Source organism: Phyllostomus discolor, chromosome 8, assembly GCF_004126475.2.
Source record: "Phyllostomus discolor isolate MPI-MPIP mPhyDis1 chromosome 8, mPhyDis1.pri.v3, whole genome shotgun sequence".
In the NCBI taxonomy this organism is placed as follows: Eukaryota; Metazoa; Chordata; class Mammalia; order Chiroptera; family Phyllostomidae; genus Phyllostomus; species Phyllostomus discolor.
In genome coordinates, this window is record NC_040910.2 from 81,503,492 (window position 1) to 81,527,530 (window position 24,039).

A 24,039-nucleotide genomic window follows, 5' to 3' on the forward strand; every position below is an offset into this window, starting at 1 on the left:
TCACCACCTGTGTTCTGTTTTGTTTTGTTCTCATGGGTAGTCCTTCATTTATTGAGTGTTTCTCCCTTACTTGCATATAAGCATTCCTGAAAGTGGGGGCTTGTCCGTCTTTTTTAAAATGAGATATTTTAACATGTAACATTGTGTTTAGTTTCAGGCTGCGACATCATGAGTCATTGTTTCCATCTATTATGAAATGATCACCACAATGAGTTTAGTTAACATCTGTCACCACATAGTTACAAATCTTTTTCTTGTGACGAGGACTTTAAAGATTACGCTTTTAGCAACTTTCAAATGTGCAACATAATACCATATTAACTGTAGTCACCATGTTGTACATTACATCTCAATGATATAATGGGAAGTTTGTATCTTCGACCCCTTCTGACCATCTCCCTCACCACCCACCCCCTGCCTCTGGTAACTCCCACCAATCTGTTCTCTGTATGTTTTTATTTTTTAAAGATTACACATATAAATGAGATCATGTGGTATTTTCCTTTCTCTGTCTGATTTATTTAACTTAACAACATGCACTCACGGTCCATCCATGATGTTGCAAATGGCATGATTTCATTTTTTATTGCTGAATAATATTCACTGTATATATATGATCTTGCATCTCTTTTTTTTCCATTCATCCACCAGTGGATACTTGGGTTGTTTCAGTATCTTGGCTGTTGTAGATAGTGCTGCAGTGAACATGGGGATGCATAAATCTTTTCAAGTTAGTGGTTTCATTTTCTTGGATAAGTACCCAGAAGTGGAACTGCTGGATCATGTGCTAGTTCCAGTTTTAATCTTTTACGGAAACTTTTTACTGTTTTCCAAAGTAGCTGTACCATTTACGTTCCCACCATCAATGCACAAAGATTCCCTTTTCTCCACAACCTCACCGATATTTGTTATTTCTTGTCTTTTTGATATTAGCCAGTCTAACAGGTGTGAGGTGATATTGTGGTTTGGATTTGCATTTCCCTGATGACTAGTGATGCTGAGCATCTTTTCATGTGCCTGTTGGCCATCTCTGTGTCTTCTTTGGAAAAATGTCTGTTCAGATATTCTGCCATTTTTATATCAGAGTGTTTGGGAATTTTTTTGTTTTGTTTTTTACTATTGAAAAATATTTTGGACATTAACCCCTTATTAGGTATATGATTTGCAAATATTTTACCCCATTCAGTAGGTTGCCTTTTCATTTTGTTGGTGATTTTTTTTTTAGTTTGATGTAGTCCCACCTGCTTACTTTTGCTTTTGTTGCCTTTGATTTGGGTGCCAGATTAAAAAATCATCATTAAGACTGATGTCAGGTATCTTAATTATCTCTACTCAGTGCCTAGAATAATACGTGGCATATAGTCAATGCTCAATAAATATTTTTCAATGAACGAACAGGCAAATAAATGAACTTCAGGTTATTGGCCTTAAAACGTCATGGAAGTCAATGCAGCTTGTTGGACTGAGTGAGGCTATAAAACTAAACAGAAAGCCAAATATTTCTTACTGGGATACTTCTCGACAGCTGAGCTGTGGCCTCAGCAAAATCAACCACAGAAGGACCGGGGCTGAGACCACTCAGATCCAGGTATCACAGGCCTCTGGGCAGCGAGGCTCCTTGGCCGGAGGTCAGAGGTCTCTCCTCTCCTGCTGCACCTCAGGGTTCTGTGCTGCTTTGTCACTCGAACACGTGTACTCCCGGGTACAAAGTGCAGGGCTGGGTGCTGTGAGAAATAGAAGTGAAATAGTTATGGTGGGGGAGGCTGCTATATGGGAAGATTTTTATCTTCTAAGAGATATAGGTAAGTATCTACTTCAGGTAGAAAACTAACAGACAAGAACTGTAACAAAATTAAATACAATGGGAATTCAAGCAAAGGGGACTTTCCTCAAATCGAAGAGCTCCCAAAATTAGCTTTATGGAGGCAGTTGTGCTCAACCTGGACCTTGAGCAATTTAATTCATCCGTAAGTGTTTAGTTCCTCTCCTCTGAAGGAGTTCCGGTGCCCGTGTGCCTCATACTTCTGTGGCTGGAGACCAGCAGCCACCTCTTTGAAGGAATTAACATTCCAGCGTGGAATGTAAAAATGTGACACACACTGCTATAAAAAATGTCAAAGAAGCAGCTGAACTTGGAAAACACACTGTGCAGTGATGGGCTTGGGTGTTCATCTCAGGCGGCATGAAAGCTGTGTTCACCTGTTAGGAGTAAGTGGCAGCTGAAACAGGTACGCGAGCATAAGCCAGATGCTGATACAGCAGCTTACATCTGCCCAGCAGGATCCTGCAGCGTGTTAGGGTTTGCACCTTGGGAGTGAGAGTTACTGTGTACTGGAAATGACTATCAAAGCCCAAAAGCAGCAGCTCTGCCTGCCCAGCGGCCAGTGAGAAAGGATGAAGAGAGGTGTGACACTTGCCAGGGAGCGCTTTCCCGGCCCCTGGCCGCCGGGATGATGGAGGGCCCGGAAACAAGGGCCGGGAAGTGGACCCAGGGAGCTTGCCCCTGGGTGTCTCCCGGCTGGTTTCTCTGTGCCCGAGGAGCTGCCGCTCTCATCTTCAGAGCGGCCTGCCGCACTGCCTTGGCTGAGCTTGCATCTGTGCCAGATCTAATTTTTAAACGTGTTTTCTCTTTGGGAGTCATGCACGTTAGAGCAGAAAACGTGTGGCTCTAGCAGGTGGGAGAGCATTGGGGACGGCTGTGTTTGTTGCTTTGCTGGGTGCTTATTTAGAGGAAGAAGGCACTGTCCCCTGGCCACCCAGCCCAGTGTGGTTTCTGGTCTTTAAGGTGCATTCCTATAGGGATTAGTCTTCACCTGCTATGTCCAGGGAACAGTTCAAGTGCTGCTTACATCGGACGTTAACTAAAGATCTCAAAGACACGAGGGGGCCCTGGCCCAGTAGCTCACTTGGTTAGAGCCTCATCCCTATACGCCAACGTTGTCAGTTTGAACCCTGGTCAGGGCACGTACAAGCATCAACCAAGGAGTGCATAAATAGGTGGAACAACAAATTGATGTTTCTGTCTCCCTCTCCCTCCCTCTCTCTCTCTCTCTAAAATCAGTACAAAAATTTTGTTAAAGAACATAAAGGAAACCTCTAGATTCTGACACTCCAAGCATGTGCAGGTCTGGGGCGTCGACAGACAAGGGTCTGGGTGAGCAGTTCGTGTGTGCAGCGGCGTGTGGTGGGGTGGTATCCATTTCTCTCCTCTCTATGTGGTGTTTAAGAGGTGCTGTACCCACTCACCAATATTCGTTCTTAAATTCCCAGCCAGCAGGTCAAATTCCTGTTCATTTTGTAAGCAAGATGGCTCTATTAGGGTGCCCTGTCTCAAAAAAATAAAACAAACCAACAAAAAAGGCAACAAATCCTTCCAAAAGAGAGGGTATTGTATGGGGTTGTAGCAGACAGGGGAAAGGCCTGTCACAAAAGGTAACCTATTTTGCTGATTGATGGGTCGTCCGTCCTTGGAGTCCTCGGGTCCTGGAGGAACAGGAGCCCAGGTCGGCGGGCAGTGAGCTGGGGGGACCCCTGCGTGTGCTTCCAGCAGTGAGCAGTTTGGGGTGGGGGGCGAGGTGGTGGGCCCTGGTGAAGAAACGACCCTGAGCCCTGCGCGGGGCAGCAGAGGCAGGACCTTCCAGTTTGCTATACAGAGGGTTTGTACTCCGGTGAGCTCCTGCCTTCGGGGTGCGGTCTGAGGCCCCAGGGGGACTGAAGGGTCCTCAAGCGTCTTGACCTCTGGCCGGGACAGAAATGCAGAGATGTTCAGAAGCATCAGGATTTGCCAGGTGTCCAGTTTCCCTCCCCCACGCCCTGTCCCACACCCAAGGCCCCAGAAGGAAAGAGCAACTCAGCACCCTGCCGGCAATGCCGAAGGACCACCATCCACCCCTCACCCACCTCCGCATCACCCGCCCCCCCGGCCCGCTGGGGGTCCTGGTCGTGGGAGAAGAGCTGCTGGCCGGCACACCACCCCCACTCTCCAAGAGAGCAGTGGCGACTGAACCCATCAGGCCTCTCCTGGCGACTGTTCTCCCAGCTCCGTTTCCCTTCGCTCGCTCCCTGTATTTCTAGAATTCTGAGAGCTGCACTGTTCATTGTTCCTACCCATCATTCATTATTGAGGGAGCGATATGGAAACATTCCCATGGTAACAGTTTCATCTCAAAATATCTGAATGCTATTAGCTGCTTTCCCACTGCAGGGAAAAGACTGGGTTCTTGTTTCCTGCCCCCGCCCCTCCCCCCAGCGCGGCTGACAGGCCTCTCCACACCGCGGGAGGCCCGCCCAGAGCCGCGCAGACGCAGGCGAGCCCCGAGGGCCAGGTTTGTTTCTCCGCTGACTCCACTGTCCAGACAAAGCGGGAGCATTTCAAAACCTTAAAGTTATAGGACTCTCACACTGCCCGGCTGGAAGCCCTGATGACTTCTCTGGGGAAATGGTCAGCTGAGAGCACAGGACGTGGGCCCGCACAGAGAGGGTGCGAAGCCCCTGCCTGCCTCGCTCTCTTCCTGCAGAGCAACGGGGTTGAGTCAGTTCAGATGTAGGAGGAGGGACCCCCCAAAACAATTGTCTTCTGGGGGGCAGGCCCCTTGTAGCACAGGCTTCCCCACTAGGTGAGTGTTCTAGGAACCCATCCTTACCAGTGTACCAGCTGGCGTTGTGAGAGGCTGTGCTTGGCTCCAGTGACTTTTTTTGAAGACCCTTTCACTGTGTTTGCCCATTTCATGATGGGTGATTTACAAGTGCACCTGCCCACACTGCACTGAGTGTTCAGCAGTTTTTAACCAAAAAACAACATGACCTCCATGTCCCACCCCCTCTATTCACCCAGTCTCCCCCCAAGGGACTTTTTTAGTCCTCAGAGGAAAATGTTTTGCTGATGTGGAAGAGGTGAAACAAAAAAGGCAGAAGCACTAGAAGACATCAGAATCGAGAAGTTCAAAAACGGTTTTGACCTGATGATGTGGCTCAGTGAATTGAGTGTGGGCCTGTGAACCAAAAAGTCGCTGGTTCAGTTCCCAGTCAGGGCACATGCTTGGGTTGCAGACCAGATCCCCAGTGAGGGGCATGTGTGAGAGGCAACTGATTGACGTATCTCTTGCACATCAAGGTTTCTCTCTCTCTTTGACCTCCCTTCCCCTCTCTCTAAAAATAAGTAAATAAACTCTTTTTTAAAAAACATTGAGTCACCAAGTTCAGCCCACACTTAAAGGGGCGGGAATTGATCTCTGCCCCTTGAAGGAAGGAGTATCAAAGATTTTGTGAACATATTTCAGAACCGTCTCATTGCAGTGATCATGAAAAAGAATGAGGCAGCGCTATGTGTGCTGATGTGAAACAATCCCCGAATACTACATCGTCAGTGAGAATAGCAACATGCAGAGCAGTGAGCGAGTTTGGATGGCATTTGTAGTTTTAAAAAATGATGAGGCATGCATGTGTGTGTGTGTGTGTGTGTGTGTGCAAATATACACACACTTTGACATACGTCGGTTATCTCGGAGGACAGACCACACACTGGCCTTGAGGAGGAGGGCTGGGGACAGGCAGGAGGGAGGTTTGCTTTCCGTGCCTTTTGAAGTTTATTTGTGCAAGTATTACTCTTCAATACTAAGCTAAAATTTAACTTAAAAGGAGATTAGAATAACAGAAATAAATAACATGGTTAAAAGAATTCAGAGTGAAAGAATGACCGGTTTGGGGTGCAATTAATTTCAAAAAGGCTACTGGGGTGGTGATTTTTGAGGATCCATGGGCTTGCTTGTTTCTCTCCTCTGAAGCCCTGTGCTGCCTTTGAAGGCACCTGTCGAGGCAGGAGGCTGTGAGCAAGATGTGCGGGGAAGATAGACTCTGAAAGAGGGCACTTGGGAGAGAGCGTCCTCAAGTCCCCACACCGAGTACACCCATTCACCTACATTTGTACACATCTGTTGTAACCCTCTCTCTCCCGTTGCTGCAGGCAGACCGTCCACAGTCCTGTGACCTTGAGCACGGGATTCCAGCCCCTCCCATCTACATCCTCGAGCAGGTCTCTCCCCTTCCCTCTCCCTCCCTCCCTCCTGCATCTTCCACTTTTCTCTCTCTCCTGGATCTGTCTGTACAGCCATATCGTTATATCTGATGTACGAAAAAAATCACCTCCTTGTCCCCATTCTTCTCTTCCCCTTCACAGAAACATTGCTTGAAAATTCTCCAATGGTCTCCTCCTATTCTGCCTCTTAAAAACTTGCGATATAATTTAAACACTGTAAAACTCACCTGTTTGAAGTGTATAATTCAGTGGTGTTTAATATATTCACTACTAGATAATCCAAAAACATTTCATCACCCTAAAAAGAAGCCCTATGCATGTTAGCAGTCACTCCCCCAGCCTCTGGCAAACACTGACTACTTCCGTCTCTGTGAATCTGTCTGTCCTGACCCGTCATAGATGCAACCATACAACCTGTGGCCTTTCAGGTTTGACTTTTTTCACTTAGCACATTTTCAAGGGACATTAATGTTATAATATGTTTTAGTACTTCATTCATTTTTGTCGTCAATAATATTCCATCGCATGGAAATACCACGTTTTGTCCATCCATTCATTAATTGACGGTTTTTTGGGTTGTTTCCACCTCTTGGTTATTATGAATAATGCTGCTATAAACATTTATCTACAAGTTTTGGGGCGGACATGTGTTTTACTTGAGTATGCACATGAGAGTGCAGTTGCTGGGTTGTACGGTAATGTGATTTTGAGTAACTGCCAGCCTGTTTGCCAGAGCAGCGGCGACATTGACGTTCCCACCATCCTCTCCCCGCTACCACTCACCGTTCTCCGTCTTTCCTGTTGCAGCCGTCCCAGCGAGTGCGGAGTGGGGTGTCGCTGTGGGTTTGGTTTGAGTTCCCCTCGTGACTAGTGATGCTGAACATCTGTCCAGGTGCTTGCGGGTCATTTGTATGGCCTCGTTGGGGAAATGTCTATTTAAATCCTTTACCCATTTAAAGACTAAGTTATTTACCTTTTTACTATTAAGTTGTAAGAATTTGGCATACACTCTGAGTACTAGACCCTTGTCAGATAAGTGATATGCAAATATTTTCTCCCATTTCGTGAGTTGTCTTTTCATTTTGGACAGTGACCGTTGAAGCACATGTTGTTGTCATATATTTTATGACAACATGTTATAAGCCTCATGCTTATATTTCACATGTTATAAGCCTCATGATTCGTTGTTATTATTTTTGTTTTAAAAAATTGATTATCTGAAGCCCTGGCTGGCATAGCTCAGTGGACTGAGCGCAGGCTGCAAACCAAAGTATCGCAGGTTCGATTCCCAGTCAGGGCACATGCCTGGGTTGCAGGCCACGGCCCCCAGCAACCGCACATTGATGTTTCTCTCTCTCTCTCTTTCTCCCTCTTTTCACTTTCTAAAAATAAATAAATAAAATCTTTTAAAAATTGATTATCTGAGCCCTGGCTGGCGTAGCTCAGTGGACTGAGCACGGGCTGGGAACCAAAGTGTCCCAGGTTCGATTCCCAGCCAGGGTACATTCCTGGGTTGCAGGCCATAACCCCCAGCAACCGCACATTGATGTTTCTCTCTCTCTCTCTCTCTCCCCCCTCCCTCCATTCCCTCCCTAAAAATAAATAAATAAAATCTTTTTAAAAAATTGATTATCTGGCCCTGGCTGGTGTAGCTCAGTGAATTGAGCTCCAGCCTGTGAACCAAGGTGTCACTGGTTTGCTTCCCAGTCAAGGCACGTGCCTGGGTTGCTGGCCAGTAGGGGGCGCATGAAAGGCAACCACATTGATATTGATGTTTCTCTCCCCCACCCTTCCCCTCTGTCTAAAAATAAATAAATAAAATCTTGGGGGTAAAAAATCATAGAAAACTTTAAAAAATAAAGTAAAAATTGATTATCTTTTAAAGATATTTAAATAAGAAAAGAGACACATGCTTAAGTACCCATCTCTTATTTCTGGTGTTCTTTGTTCATTTATAGGGAGCCAGATTTCTATTCGGTACCATTTTCCTTCTGTCTGAAGGTCTTCTTTAACGTTTCCTACAATGCAGGTCTGCTGGGGATGAATTCTTTCAGCTTTTATATGTCTGAAAAGTCTTTATGTCACGTTCAACTCTAGTGTCACAGTTGTTTTTTTTCCTGGCAGCATTGTAAAGACCCTGCTCCACTCCTGTCTGGCGTGCATCATTTCCGTCTGCACATCCACTGTTCTCTTAGCTTTGTTTTTATGTATGTAATTTTCTCTCCGGCTGCTTTTGTGATTTTCTCTCTATCGCTGGTTTTAATTCATTTGATAAGGAGGTGCATTTTCTTCATATTTCTGGCACTCGGGGTTCATTGAGGTACTTGAATCTGTGCATTTACAGTTTTCATCAAATTTAGAATTTTGACCATTATTCCTTCAAATATTTTTTCTGCTCCCCACTTTTGCTTAGACTGTCTATGCTTGATGTTTTCCCACTGCTCACTGATACTCTATTAATTTATTCTTTTTTTTTTCTGTATTTCATTTTTAAAATATTTTATTTATTTATTTTTAGATAGAGGGGGAGGGAAGGAGAAAGCGAGGGAGAGAAACATCAATGTGTGGTTGCTCTCACGTGTCCCCAGCTGGGGACCGGGCTCACAACCCAGGCATGTGCCCTGACTGGGAATCGAACCAGCAACCCTTTTTTTACAGTTTTTACAGGCCCATGCTCAGTCCACTGAGCTACACCAGCCAGGGCTCTGTATTTCATTTTATGTAGCTTCTATTATTGTCTTCAAGTTCACTATTTTTTTCTTTTTTCTTCTATTAATCTCTCCAGTGTAGTGTTCATCTGGGCATTGTATTTTCCATCTCTAGAAATTCAGTTTGGGTCTTTTCTTATCTTCAAAGCCTCCTGTCTTCTGTCTTCGCCCACCTTGAGGCTTTTCTCCACCAAAATGGCCAGTGATTCTGTTCGAGTGTAAATGCTGTGCCCCAGCTCAGAAGCTTCCAGCAGCTTCTCTTCTTGTTCAGATTAAAAAAACATGGTTTAAAAATGACTGACAAGACCCTACATGGCCTCGTCTGACTTCTTCCATTGCCTCCCGGGTATTATCTGCTGCCCTCGTCTGTCTCTCTCTGTGTTCTGATGTCCTTCCGTTCCTGGAATGCGTGAGGTATACTCTGACCTCAGGGCCCCACACTTGCCTCAAACTCTTCCAGAAAGGCTGCCTGCCACACAGCCACATGCTTTATTCCCCATCTCCTTCAGGGCCTTAAATGTCACCCTTCTAGTGAGGTCTTCCCTTCCACCCCATTTAGCACTGTGGCATCTGCTCATGCAGGTACTTCAGTCCTGAGTCCTTGCTTTATGTTTTTCTGAGGCTCTTATCACCATCGTACATCCTGTACGCTTTCATATTATTTACTTTGTTAGGTTCTATTCTCCCCAACACTGTAAGTAAGCTCTGTGAGGGCAGAATTTTTGTCTGTTTTTTCTCCACTGCTCTACTCTCAGTTCCCAGTGTGGTGCTTGGCACGTGGTAAGCACTCAGGTGTTGGTTGAGGGAATGGCACAAGGGCTGAGTGGAAGAGTGTAATAAAAAGGGGGAGGTGGATTAGCACATTTTATAGCACCATTTTCAAAGTCCTTTTTACATATCATTTAATTCTCATAACCAAGACATGTGGTATTACCACCATTCCCATTTTAAATAAAACAACTATGGCTAAAGGAATTTGAATAACCAGTCGCAGACCCAACCAGGTGTGGGACTTGAACCTGTGCCCTCTGCCAGATGCCATGATTGAGGTTAGCACCCAGTGAGCAAAGGCCGTATGAGACAGACCTTAAGCTCCTTTCAGCTTTGATTCTGCTTATGACCATTTCCCGAGGGAAGGGGCAGAGCTTCTGCAACAGACTGGGTACAAGCAATTCCACATTTCTGAGTTAGAGCATCCTGAGGAAACTCCAGCATGACACCACCTGCAGATGCCCAGGAGAGTCTGGGGCTTATTTTTAGCCAGAATAGGAAAAGTGCCGAATGTCTTCTAGGAGAGTTGGCAGCTGGCGGGCTGCTGAGACAGCTGTGTTTATGTAAGCTGGTGGTGGAGGGGAGCATGAGGGTTAGAAAGGAGGCAGGTGCTGAATCCACTGTACACTCGCTGAGGCTCTGACATCCAGAGCCTTCTGCTGGGAAGGTGTGAGTTAGGAGTTATTGCTTAAGGAGAGAGGTCTCGCAGATAATTTGGAGATTGCTGTGAGCCTGGGAACAACTGGATCCCTCAGGGCAGTGTTTGCCAAAGTGGCCCCTTAGAAGATCTGTCCACTAGTTCTTGGCCTCTTCCCACCCTCTCATCAAGGAGTAAACAAAAAAACAAAAGCTCATTCAAATGGGACAGCTGTAGAGCATAACAAGCAGTTCGTCTGATTCTGGCCATATTTCTCAGATGAGCCAAGAGAAAGAAACTTCTGACGCTCCGTACTACGGAAGTTGTCAAATAGTGGGATCCTGTTTTCTCATAGAGGCAACAGAATAAGGCTTTTAAAGGAGTCAGCTGTGGGCTCTCTTGAGAATCAAGTTGAAACTTTTTCTGGTAAAGATTTTTTTACATTTATTAAATTTAAAATAGAAAAAAAGTTGCCCTGTCTTGGTGTGGCTCAGTGGATTGAGTGCCGGCCTGTGAACCAAAGGGTCGTCGGTTCAGTTCCTAGTCAGGGCACGTGCGTGGGTTGCAGGCCAGGTCCCCAGTAGGGGGCACACAAGAGAAAACCACACATTGATGTTTCTCTCCCTCTCTTTCTCCCTCTCTTCTCCTCTCTAAAAATAAATAAAATCTCTTTAAAAATAAAATATAATATAAACAACAGTAAAAAAGAAAAAACAATATAATGAGGCTTCATGCCCATCGCCCAGCTTCTGCATGGTCCACGTAGCCAGTCTCCTCTCATCTATTCCCCCACCCACTCAAATTATTTTGAAATCTTAGCACATCCTTTCATCTGATGCACATCTCTAAAATATAGGGAATCTTTAAAAAATAAACAACCAGCCCTGGCTGGGTAGCTCAGTTGGATAGAGCATTGTCTCAATATGCCAAGGTTGCAGGTTCAATCCCTGGTCAGGGCAAGAGTCAACCAATGAATGTATGGATGAGTGGAACTCTTTCTCTCCCCCTTTCTCTCTAAAATCAACAAATAAGAATATTTTAAAAATAAATAAACAGCCCTGGCTGGTATAGCTCAGTGGATTGAGCATGGGCTGGGAACGAAGGGGTCATCGGTTCAATTCCCAGTCAGGGCACATGCCTGGGTTGTGGGCCGTTCCCCAGCAGAGGGTGCACAAGAGGCAACCACACATTGATGTTTCTCTCCCTCTCTCTCCTTCCCTTCCTCCCTTTCTAAAATAAATTTAAAAAAATAAAATCTTTTAAAAATAAACAACTGTTATTTCATCTTCACAGTTTAAAAAAATGAAGAATTTCTTAAGATCAACTCTAGTGTTCAGATTTTCCCAATTGTCTAAACAAGTTTTTTCCCACTTCATTTAAATCAGGATCCAAAAGAAAGTTTATCTTTTTCCCTCTCTTCTTTGCTATTCATTGCTGAAGAAACCAGTCATTGGTCTTGTCAAGTTTTCCAGTCTGGATTTTTCGAATCGCATCCTGTGGTGGTGGTGGTCAACACATTCGTCTAAAAATCTATCTATTTGTTAACTTGTACCGATTTGCATCCTGGAAATGGGTGGTGAGATCTAGAGACTTCGTCAGACTCGCTTTCAGGTCTCGGGCAAAAACCCGTCATAGGCGGTGCTGTGTACTCCCTCAGAGGCCTTGCGGCGTCAGCAGCCCGGAATCATTGCCTACACCCCATTAATTGACTGATGCCTAAGGAATTTTAAGGAACAAATGCGGCTGCAAGGCTGTCTCTGAGTAGTACGTTGAGAAAAGTATTTCTTGAAAAATGCATTGTTTGTTTATTTCCCAGTCATGAAGACAGCTCTGGAAATCGGTCCTGGTGGCTGCACCACGGGGCTGATCCCCCGGACTTCAGGAAACCAGTGCCCCTGCGCGGTGTGTCTCCGTCAGCTCAGCCGGGTGTTATGGCTCTTGCTGACCACTAGAGGACACTGTGGTTCCAAGACTGCCTGTGGTTTCCTGGAGGGTCTTGCAACTCCAAGGCCTCTGAGAAGGCCAAGACTTTGGTGTGCATTAAAGATCCAAATGTGCGCCTTTTGTATCAAGGGGAGAAATGACACAGGTCAAACAAAAAGTCCTGCGGTACTATTTCCCAAGGTAGTTTCTTTGTGTTTTCCTTTAAAAATAAACAGAGGCACTACTTCTCCAGCTGTTGGAAGGAAACCACTTTAGCCTCCTGCTATAAAGCTGCAAATTTGGTTACTTGGTGTTAGATTAAAAAAAACTGCAATATATGGGCTTTCTGGAATGTGAATGTATCCAAGCAAGATGCCAAAGTGTATTCATCTCTGACATAATGTATTCATTTATTCAACACTATGTTCTGTGCATCCAGGGTGGGAGGAAGGGGAGCGGCCAGGCACTGTCCCATCTTTTCACCTACCTCCTAGCAGGGTATGTCATATTAGCCTCCCTTAAACCCAGGCACACTGAGTCTCATGGAGCCTGAGTGAACTCACTGAAGGTGATCTTGCCAGGTGCAGGTGGGGGCCTGCCCCCATGCCCCATCAACCCCCCAGACACCATGCTGACGACCCGGTAGTGGCAGAGAGGAAGTGAGGCGATTACAAAGGCATCCTGTCCTTATGGAAGGCCGGGTGTGACGTGGGCATTTTAACAAACGGACAAATGATGACCAGTCCCCTAGTAAATGGGCACCCTCACGACACACGGCCTGCTGGTGCCTCTGTGATGCCATCCCTCGGCAGGGGCGGAGGCCACCGGCCACCAGTTACGGCATCCCGGGGCTCTGCAGGAGTGATGGCTTCACGTTGACTGCCCATTCCCCTCACCCCACCTGCCCCATGACCAAGGCCTCTACGGGCATCCGCGTGGTTCAGGCTATGACCACTGATCCACCCAGGGTATGTGGCAAAGCCAAGACAGAGGTGGCCTGTACTGCTCCCAATCCATAGTTTCCTGGAGGAAGACAAAAGCAGACAGACATGTGTGTTGTCAGGCAAAAGCAATGAGTTCTTGCAAATTCTGTAGCAAATAATTTCAAATGCCCTTCCAGTTACTTACATCTTCCAACCCACTTACCCACACTCCCAGCCTCATTCCTATTGCCTCAAAGTTCAGCACTGGCAGCACAGCAGAAAGCTCCTCATAAGAGCCAAGCTGTGAAATTGACTAAATGTGGTCAGTTACATGATGGAGAGAGAATGACAGCTGGCAGCTGGGGGAATGGGCCACCTGACTTCAGCTGGGAAAGAAGATACAGGTGGCAGGTGTCTAAAGAAGCAAAGCTAGGAGAGTCTGGAGAGATCCAATCCTGAACGCCACTTCAGCCCCAGGCAATCACAGCTTCAGGGTTCTGGGAAGAGACAAGCGTGGGTGGGCGTGCTTCAAGCCATCACCTTCCTCCAAAAAGGCCCTAGATTATGAATTAGCCATCAGCTGGTGTCTTCACTCTCCAATGAGAGGCCCTCCCCTGGCAGACTGTCCCTCTGCAAATACAGGCATGCCCCAGGAGCCGTCTGGCAAATGTGACCATTCTTTCAGCATTTCTGGGATTTTCCTGACTTGCAGCCCCTTTTTCCTGGATGTAAATTAGTGCAGCAAGCCAGGCCAGCAGAGTGCTTACTGGCACTTCACAGGCTCTCCGCAAGCCCGGTTAACCCCACGGTTTGCAGCCTCTGAGGCTGCTCACAGCTAATGGGTGTCTTGGATGTATGCGTTTCTCCTCTCTGCTATTCGTGTGTATTTCAGAGTATGCAGAGCAGGCGTGTGAGCTGCAGACCAGAGCTGCAGCAACCAGATCGAGAAGCTGGGGAAGGTGGGGGCGGGAAAGCTCATTTCCGCTGCAGGACGTCCTTCACGGAGCAGGGGCTGGTTCACTCCGTCTCTCTGCGGAGGACTTTGACAGCTCCCGGAGGAGCCACAATGGGCCACCACCACTGGAGGAGAGATCATGTGCTCTGGCTGCTCTCGGGAGGATGCCCAGCAAACCCAGCCTGCCCACGCCAGCCAGCCGCTGGACCCCGCTCTGCACAAAGCCACGTTCTTCCTCTGGCTCAGCCTGATGGTGTGCAGGGCTGGAGAACTGTGGGTCACCTTGGGGCTATCTGAGATAGCCCCTGTTTCCAGACTGCTTCACTGATTCTAACTCAGAGAGCAGGAAAGGCAGGAGTTGGGATGGGAGACACCTGTTAGTCTCTTATCTCCTAGGCCATGTGCTTCACGGACAGGGAGGCCAAGCTGCGCCGTCCACCATAAGCCCCCTCACCCCCGTGCAGGGAGTGCTGGATTGTTCTAAAGGGGTGGGAGAGGAAGCAGTCTCGGCAAAGACTCCCAGATTGTCACCATCACCCTAACAACGCGCGGACAGTTTCTATGCAGACTCACACAGATTCACACTTTCCTGCGTTAGTACATGCAGTTCCCTCTGTCTGGAACACATGAAGCCGCATCCACCTGGTGAACTCCTACTTGGTCTTTTAAGATTCAGCTCCAGCATCAACTTTGCGGACCCCCCCTCTGCTGTATGCTTTGCATACATCTCCACTCAGTACCCATCACATTGTCCCTGCAGGTTTTTCAAGCCTGTCTCCTTCTGACTTAGAGCTCATCGAGGGCAGAGCCTGTGCCTCATTCATCTCTGTGCCTGCAGCCTCAGTCTGTGAGGGTGTTTACCAGCAGTGTTTAGGAAGGGAACACTGATGGTCGTGGAATTTAGAGATGGATGTCCTGCTGAAATCTCCTAGTCCCACCTAGTTTCACAAACAGCAAAACTGTGGCGAGGGAATGGTGCCTTCTTCAGGATCACATGGCTGAGCAGTGACAGCGTGGATGAGGACCCAGGTCCGACGTCCCAGGCCCGACGTCTGGACCTGTTTCCCCAGTCCCACCCAAGTGGAAGGGCTGATGGGAAATGAACAGGCTTCTGGACCCGCGGCAGGAGGGAGAGGAGTTAGAGTGATGCCAGTTGAGGGCTTTTTTTTTTAATTTAAATATTTTATTTATTTATTTTTAGAGAGGAGGGAAGGGAAGGAGAAGGGGAGGGAGGGAAACATCAATGTGTGGTTGCCTCTCACATACCCCACACTGGGAACCCGGCTGCAACCCAGGTATGTGCCCTGACTGGGAACCGAACCAGCAACCATTTGGTTGGCAGTCCAGCACTCAGTCCACTGAGCCACACCAGCCAGGGCAGCCAATTGAGTTTTAAAGCTGGAAGAGATGTCATGGGCCATGTCGTCCAACCTCTGCATTTAGGGATGAGAACACAGAGGCCCAGAGGATTGAGGTACTTTGCCCAAGGTCACACGTCAAGCCAATGGCAGAATTAGGTCTAATTCCCAGGAGAATTGAGAGTTAACCTCCCACTCCAGAAAGTGGCGGGCAAGTCCTCCTGACCAGCTATCCCTGGAGTCCTTGACCCTTCCAGGCTTTTCTTCCCCCCTCTCCTGGTAGCATGGCACTTAGGGTGCGTTCTGCATAAATAATAAAGAATGCTTCCCTTCCGGGGAGCCGGGGTGGGGGGAGGCCGCGTCTGGGCAGGCAGTGTGACAGATGGTATTTACAATGCGCACTGAGAAGCTCTCACACAGCCTCACTGGGGCCCTGTGGCTGCTATGGAGGCAACAGATTTGAGTGCCCACTGTCTCACTCCTCTGCCACGCTCCCAGGCAGCTGCTGCTGCTGCTGCTGCTCCTGCTGCCGAATTTCTGTTCAGGGCTGGCTCCCCAGCGCTGGTTGCCATACTGGATATGGAGCTCCAGGGTGTTTTGCTGCTGCTGCTGCTGCTGCTGCTGCATCCTCAGCATCCAGAAGCCCGCCTCAGGGCCCCAAGGCATTCTTCGCCATCACTACCCCCTCATCCCAGGAGTAGGTGCTGGATTAACTGGCGTTCTTCCCCAAAGGAGACCTAGGAAGTCCTAGGAGGCAAGACGCTGGGCAGGCTTCCCAGGAATTCCAACCTGTGGGAGGCCTTCCCAGGGCCTGGAGAAGGATAAATAGAACAGGTTTGTTCACTGAGCGACTACTTTTTGTGAACCTTCAAGGTGCCAGGATCCATCCCAGGAGTCAAAGACACGGCTGCGCAAACAAATCCAAGTCCTTGTCCTTGTGGGGTGTCCACTCCGGCGGACTGGCTTATCACGAGCCTCGTGGCAGGTCGCCCGTGGCCCTCCCAGACTCTGGCTGGTCTTTTCGTGCCGCACAGCTTGTGAACACCCTCGCGCCTGGCGCCCAAGCAGTGAATGGAAGCTAACCATCCCCCTCCTCCTGGGGACTCCAGTGTAGCTCGAGAGAAACAAAGCAGATAAACAGGCCAATGGCGTTTGCTCTGCAGCCAGGGACGTCCTGCCGTTTCTGACTCACACCAGCCTGCAGCAGGGCAAGCCCCTCTCGGGGACTCTGATTTAGCCCCACCACCACCCGGGGAGAAAGTGACCGCAGGCCCTGGCCAGGGCCAAGGGCGCTTACCACACCGGGGGCTTTTGTCTTTCAGTCTTAAAATAAGACATGCCGTGACAACAATGGAGAGTCACACCTCTGTGGGCCCGGGGACTTCAGTGTCCCCGTTGGTGACGTGAAGGCCATTGTACCTTTTCTGCCTGCCTCCGAAAGGCCGGCTTTTTGAGGATGAAATGAAGTGACACACGCGGAAGGGCTCTGAAATAAGGGCAGCAGGCCGACAATTGTACTCTTGTGACGCAGAAGAATCCTTGCTCCGTGCACAGAAAGTGTGTTTCCCGCAAGGGGCTGGGAGTAACCACTGTGCGGTCAGACAGACGTCAGGGCCGGGTCAGGAGACGGGCTCCGGTTTTCCTTAAACGGACACTTGTCCAGCCCCTGCGGTGTGATGGGTGCGAAACGGAATAGTCCATCCCCTTTTTTTAAAACTCTGTTTCATTGATTATGCTGTTACAGTTGTCTCAGTTTTTCCCCCTCCGCCCCCCTCCACCCAGAACCCCCTTCTGCTCCCTTGGGCCATCCCACACCTTTGTTCACATCTGTGGGTCACGCGTGTTAGTGGCCGTATCCTCTTTTTCGAGCCATACCCATTCTCTTCTTGTCTTAGGAAGATAAGACTTAGATCATGCAAGGTTGGATGAAAAACATGACTCAGAGGAAAGGGGGGTCTCCTTGGGCGGGGTAACCGAGGAGAGGCTTTGCCCGGGAGCAGCGTTTATCAGAGTGAGGTGCACGCAGGGCGGGTTACCGAGGAGCCAGGGCCTACCTGTAGCACAGCCGAAGGTCTCACGGGTGTCCCAGGCCCAAAGGGAACCCAGAAAGGAGACCCTGGGGGCCAGCCAAGGCTCGAGGGGATGACGGAGAGGGAGGATGAGGCCCAGCGAAACAGCTGAGAGTTTTCCCAAAGACGCGATTGGCTAAATCTGGGACCCGGAACGTGTCCCCTGTACTTCTCTGAGCTGCTTTTTTGGGCGCCCATGCCTCTCTTTGAACGGGTTTGGTGTCTGGGAACTTAGACATCTTTCAGTAATGATTCAAGTCCCTCCGACAATTAGGGGCCCTGGAGTGACAAAGGAAGAGACGAAAGGGAATGGGGGTGTGGGGGGGCAGGATCTGTTCAGCAGGGCCCAGCGGTTTGATCTCCAAGTCAGTGGGCAGTGAGGGGAGAACGCGAGGCTGGCACCGAGGCTGGGCAGATTCCAGGCCGCGGTCTCCTCCGCTGTTTGGACTTGCCGACTTCAAACATGACTGGGGGATTCCTGGAAGACAAAAGAATTCAGGGCCGGGGCTTGGATCTCAGTCAAAAATAACTCATGTCTTCATCTCAGGCAGGCAAGGAGACAGCTGGGGGCTGTTGGCGGGCTTCTCGGAAGGCTGGAGCTCCATGGGAGGACGGGAACCAGTGCAGGGCTGTCTGGGGTTCGCTTCAGGGAGAGGAAGGGCCTTCAAGGGCGTGGGCCTGGTCAAGGGGGCCATCGGAGCGGGCACTGTGGGTGCAGAAGGCCCCAGAGGGAGAGGTTCTGGTGGAGAAGTCACCGCCTCCTCAGCCCCCAAGGTTTATCATCTCGCTCGGTGCTGCCGTTTGCTTTGAGCCATAATTACAGCTCTTAATGTTTCCTCCCTGGCTTCTCATTAGCTCTCATGGCCCGCAAACAAACTCCTCGGCTCCTCACCCCCTTCCCTCTCCCAGCGGCTCCTTCTGGCTTCTGGTTCACCAATGGCAGCCCCCCACCCCACGCCACCCCACCCCACCCCACCCCAGGTTCAGAGCATCAGATCCTAAAAACAAAACGAAAACTCCCTTCCTCCCTTAGCCCACTGAGCTGTAATTAGAGCATTATCTAATTTTCTCCCAGGACTCCGGGGCCTGGGTCGTGCTCCCTTTGTATTCTCAGCACCTCAGCCTGGGTCTGGCAAATAATGGACACTCGCAACGTGTTAGTTAAATGGCACTCTTGAGCCACTGCCAACTTAATCTTCCTAAAATGCTGCTCCTGTTAGAAGCCGTTACCGCTTCTCCATTGCCCATCGCATGAGGGCCAGTCTCCTCCAACTGGCACTCAAGGACTTCTGCGTCTCGGTCCTTGTCCACCGGGCCATCTCCACGTCCACTCACCCACTGAGCGGTCCCCTTCGCAGCAGTGGCTTCCCGGTATGGGCGCCTTTGCTGGGGTGTGTCCTCCACCCAGGAACCCTCCCACACTCTCTACCCTACAGCTGTCTGTCTTCTAAGGCACATCCCAACAGCAGGCTCCTGCACCTCCCAACTGCCGGCGCTTGACTCTTGGGAGGTCCACCTGCTCCCTCCCAGGCTCTCAGCTTGCTCTGGGTCGACTCAGAGTGTCTCGCTGGGAACTTTGAAAGCGGTCCAGGGCGAGAGCGCCTACATAATGAAGAGCAGGGGATAAATGCCCCTCGGCCCTCACTTGCTGCCCCCTCCCACCAGACCTGGGATTCTCTGCAGGCAGAGCCCGTGAACCGTCACTCTCACTCGAAGGCACTGTGAGTGCCGGGCTCCTGGCAGTCGCTCAGGGAGAGTGAGTGGGCTCCGTGCCCATTCCCTCCTCTGTCCCCAGCACGGCGCAGAGTGACTGGTCCTGGGGTTGTCTTAGCCTGGAGTGGGACCAAAGCCACCAGACAGCCTGGCCCCTGGCGTCCCTCAGAGGTCTCAGGTCTTGGGTCCTCAGCTCCATGTCTCACTGCCTGCTGGGGGAGGGTCCTGTTGCACCTGCCCCTGGGGCTGGAGGGTGGAAGGGGCTGGCTGTGGAGGCTCAGGCAACACTGAGAGCAGAAGGCGCGAGTGTGGCCTCAGGTTCACGGAGGATGTTGGCTATCACAACTGTCTCCAAGTCCAGATGGCCTTCTCACTCCAGCAGGGGCCAAGGAAGGGGAAGCCTTTTCCTGAACAGAGGCTTTTGGTTAGAGGTCGGGAAGTCTTTCCAAGGAGACTTTTGGGAACGCTGTCTGCCAAGGTGGGGAAAGATGTTCCTAGGGCAGAAGGAGGCGCAAGGCACCCTCCTAGATCCTTCTCAGATCCTCCCTCTCTCCTTTATCCCCACTGCTGTGGCCCTCGTGATGTCTTACCTGGATGACATCGCCCACCTCCCTGCGCTCAGGTCAACCTGTCACCTGTCTGCCTTCTGTACTACAGCCCGAGGGATCTTTTAAAATATTACTCTGTTGCTCACAATCCTTCCATGGCTCCCCATTGCCCTTGGGGTAAATAAAGTCCAAGCTCTTTTTCTTGTGAAACTCTTCTAGCCCTTACCTCCAGGCTGGGCTTTTTACATGGAGCCCCTTGCTTAATTTCTAGCTGTGCCCAACGGCTTGCAGTTCCCCTTGCATACCATCCTGCTGCACGAGCCCAGCCTCCACCTGTGAGCTTCTCTGAGCCTGGAATGCCTCCTCCAGCTTCCCCACTTGGCCCGGTTCTGGGGGGCATATCCTTTGGGTTCCCTCTTGGACCTACAGGGATCCCCTCCTTTGGGTTTCTCTACACCAGGCTTTTCTGGCTGTCCCCCCCAGTGAAACAGTTTCGGGAGGGTGGGGTCTGGATCTCACCCACCTCTGTATTCCCAAAGCTCAGCCACTGGCGCTTGGCAGGAGTTCCATAAATGTTCGGGGAACTGAACTGAGCCTGCAGAGGTCCCCTCCACCAGAGGGGATGACAGAACAGGACAAGTGGATAACAGCTGTCCCTGGACGGGAGAAGAGGCAGAAGCTGGAGGGCAGCTGGCTGGGGTCAGAACACTGCCAGGGGCTGCTGGACACCTCAGCAGAGGGGCCACATGGTCTCAGAGCCCGTCTCCCTCCTCCCCTGCTCCACCCACTCCCTGCCCACTTCTCCAGCCCAGAGATCTAAGCATAACACAGCCAGCACCCAGGGGTCATGCAAGTGACGGGAAGGGGTGGGGGTGGCAGTGACACTGACCTGGGCCCGTGCTGCCTCCCCTCTATTTGGGCTTCATTCCACAAGGAAGTCAGCCTCTCTTCTGTCCCCTGAAGGCTGTTTTCAAAATCACACCCTAAGCAGACAGTTTTATTTACAAGGAAATCTTGGCAGGATCTTGTTAGTAGAGTAGAGATGGGGGGAGGGTGGTGAGAAACAAAAATAGTTGAAATGATCACACTTTCTGAAGCCGAGATGAAAATTGGTGTCTGTAGCAAACTCACCTAATTAGAACGACATTAATTTCCTTTTCGGTGTTTAGGGGAGCAGTCCTCGCCAGTGAGAGGGTCACAGGTTGGAGCTGGGGCTGGGGCTATGGGTTAGCTTTATGGCCGTGGGAGCATTAATTGCAGTTTTCATTATTGGAAAAGAGCCTCAGTTTCTGAGAGGGAGCAAGGGCCACGAGTGAGTGAGTGGGTGGGCGGTGAGGAGAAGAAGGAAGAGGAGTGGACGCGGACAGCCTGGGTCCGGGCTGGGGACCAACTGTGAGGCGGCAGCAGGGATTCGTCCTCCTGCGGGAATCCGGCACCTGCCCCAGCCCGCCACTGGCGCCGGCCACAGGCAGGGTCTCTGCTTGGGGGAGACAGTCTCTCCTAGGTGGTCTTTCCGGCAGGGGACCCGCACCACTTTTGTTTGTTTGTTCGTTTGTTTGTTTGTTTTCTTTAAAATATCCCCTAACTTCATTCCTACTTGCTTTATTTAGTAGGGGCATTTCGCTGGGCTGACCTTTGTCAGCCTGGTCACATGAAGCCGGGGCACTGCCATACAGCTCCAGGTGTGGGGAGGGTCAGGTTTGGGGTTGGGGGCTGGGGCTCCCCTATCTGACAGTCGCCCATCCCTAAATAACTGGGCCTACCTGGACCTCCCAGAATCGGAGACTTCTTAATGAAGAGAGACGGAGGGTGATGGCAATCTCTTCCTCTCAGCGTCCGTCCCCCCATCCACTTCCAGTTAACCCCGAGGTTGCCAAAGTAGTGAAACCTCCTGCCTCCTTCACGTATCTGCTGCCTCCAACTAACCTTCACCCGGTGGCTCTCAGGAGTGGACACTGCACCCCCCCCCCCTCCGGCCCCCCGACCCCCGCTCACTCCCGGCCCGGTGCAAAGAGACAAATCCGAACCCCGGGTGGAGGCAGCTAGTGAGGGGGCCGGAAGCAGCGCAGCCCCAACCGCGTCCCGGGAGGTGCAGCCACTTGCCTGCCAGCCCCGCCGCAGCCCTCCGCCCTCCCCAGGCCGCTGCGCTCTGACCGATTTGGCCCGGGTGGTGGCGTCTGGGGGAAGGGGGCGGGGGACGGCGGTCCCCCGGAGCAGCCCCGCCCCCGCCTGCGCGCCGCCCGCAAGGAGTCCGTGGGGAGGAGGAGACTCGGGCGCAGAGCGGGGGCCGCGGGAAGCGGGAAGGGAGCGCGCGGGGAGCTGCGGGGCTGGGACCGGCCCAAGGGCGCCCTCGCCGCAGAGCTGGGTGTGGGGGCCGAGGCGGAGCCGGCGGGCCGCAAGGAGAAGTTTGGCTGCGGAGGGACTGGCGTCCCCGGGTCTCGAGGAGTCGGCGTGGGGCCCGGGGGCGATGGGGGCGGGCGCGGAGGCGGCGCGGCGCGCACTGAGTCCTCCGAGCGGCGTGGTCGCCGCGGCGCAAAGTTAGCCTGGCGCCCCGGGACGAACGCCGCAGCCACTGGCTGTCCCTGGGTCGCGCTTCGGCATGGGCGAGCACCCCAGCCCCGGCCCCGCAGTGGCCGCCTGCGCCGAGGCGGAGCGCATCGAGGAGCTGGAACCCGAGGCCGACGAGCGGCCGGCGGCGGCGGCGGCGCCGGAGGACGTGAGTGCCCCCTCCCCCGCCCGGGCAAACTTTCTGGGGGGCACCAGGAGGAGGGCTGCCCCGGACTCGCCTCCGTTGGGCAACTTGCAGGTTCAAGGTGACGCGGGAGCGGCCGGGATTGGCCGGGTCCCCGCGGGCGGGAGGGAGCGGAGGGAGCGGAGGGACCGGTCTCCCCCAAAGCGCGAGCGCCACCCCCTCCCGGGCTCCCGCGGCTTCCCTGCGCCACACAGCCCCCGCCGCTGCTCCGGGGACCCATCGGCCGCTGGGGCCCCTTCCCGGTGGCTGGTGCAGTGCCCGGGACACAGCGTTTTCCCGCAGAGGCGGCCGCGTCACAGCAGCGACTCTCCTCCCCTCCCATTCGCGACCTGCGGGCTCTCCGAGCCCCGGGAAGGGGCGGGCGCCGTAGAGTCCCCGGAGCCCTGCACCGTGGGCCGGTCCGACGACCCCCTTCTCCGCTCTTGGGTTAGCTCCTGCCGGGCACCTGCCCTGTCGCCACACGGACTGAAATTCAAACTGGCAGGTCTCCCCGAGCCCGGCGGGAGGAGGGACTGGAGTGTCGCGAGCGGTTTCGCTCCCAGAAGGGGGCTCCGGAGTCCCAGACCGCGACGGTGCGGGCGACGGCCCCCTGGCGAGCTTGGGGAGGGGCTGCCCCGGAGGGCTTCCCTTCCAGCTGCCGCTCGAGCTCCCCTCCTCCCCCCTTGGGTCCTGGGAGTCTTGTGCGTAGCCGGCACTGGGGAGTCCTGGGAACTGGAGTTTCCCGAGCCCGGCCCTCCCGGGGTTAACCTGCACGTAGAGAGGGAGAAATGGGCAGACACTCGGTCTGCCCGGTCGCTCTCTCGCTCAGGGTGGGATGTGGAAGTGAAGCCAGCCCCCCCGCCCCCCACCCCGCCAGCCCAGCCTACCCAGCCGAAGCCGAAAGACCGAATGTCTGAATGTGCTCTGGGGGAGCTTAACATCTTGCCTCCCTTGGGCTCGCATAGTTAAACCTCACCCTTGTTTCTGGCCCCAAGGCCCCGGTAGAACCTCCTGGCCTCTCCACTTAGACTCAGCACATTGGGGGCGCCCCTTCCTCCCGAGCTGCAGGGAACGTGCTAGTGTTTGTTCAGGGTCCCTGAGTAAGGGGTCTCTGGGCTCCCAGCAGGTTGAGAAGCACAGCAGCAGGTCCGGTGGGATGGCACCCTGGCATGCATTCCCTGGTCCGGGAGCAGAAAAGGATGCACGCCGTAGAGTTATTAGAGGGTTTTAGAGCCCCTGGGACAGAGCTGGATGCCTTTATTTAGTCATTGTTGAGACTCACTCTGGTTCTGCTCATCCCCCTGCTTTGGAAGGAGGGACACTTCTCCCCCCTCCCCCACCTGAGTTCCCCCCCTTTGCTCAGCACAGACGCATCTGGGGGCTCTTCCCAGGTTCTCCCTGGTCTCTTGTCCTGGGTCCCTGGCCCGGGGAGCAGCTGGGAGGCTATGTCAGGAATGGGGCCAACGGAAGCCTTGGTGATAAGTGTGTGTTTCTTTCTTTCTCTCTCTTCCTCCTCTCCTGCATGGCCTCCCTCTCTACCAGCACTGGAAAGTCCTGTTTGATCAGGTATGTGAGCAGTTAATTCCCCCCCACTCTTCCTCCCAGCCCTCCCTGACATCAGTCTCCCTGCTCTGCACTCCTGAGGTGCTGACTGGGGTGGGGGTGTGGC

At 51.9% G+C, this 24,039-nt stretch overlaps 1 protein-coding gene and 1 long non-coding RNA gene across 4 annotated transcripts in view; one reads left to right on the forward strand and one right to left on the reverse strand.

Annotated features, from left to right (window-relative positions):
• Positions 1–17,040: 17,040 nt before the first annotated feature.
• Positions 17,041–21,856, reverse strand: LOC118502143. Its single transcript, XR_004904827.1, has 3 exons — positions 21,635–21,856; positions 20,771–20,928; positions 17,041–17,856 (listed from the first exon to the last, which is right to left on the reverse strand). It is a non-coding gene; the product is annotated as an uncharacterized LOC118502143 (long non-coding RNA).
• Positions 21,857–21,902: 46 nt separating this feature from the next.
• The window catches only part of RHBDL3 (rhomboid like 3), a 48,339-nt gene continuing 46,202 nt past the window's right edge, over positions 21,903–24,039 (forward strand). For 2 of the 3 annotated variants that reach the window (XM_028520020.2, XM_036033401.1), the window contains exons 1-2: positions 21,903–22,355; positions 23,913–23,936. In XM_028520020.2, the coding sequence (XP_028375821.1) occupies positions 22,239–22,355; positions 23,913–23,936 (141 nt within the window). In that variant the 5' untranslated portion in view covers positions 21,903–22,238. The remainder of the gene's footprint in view (positions 22,356–23,912; positions 23,937–24,039) is intronic. The other variant, XM_028520021.2, reaches the window with a different exon arrangement.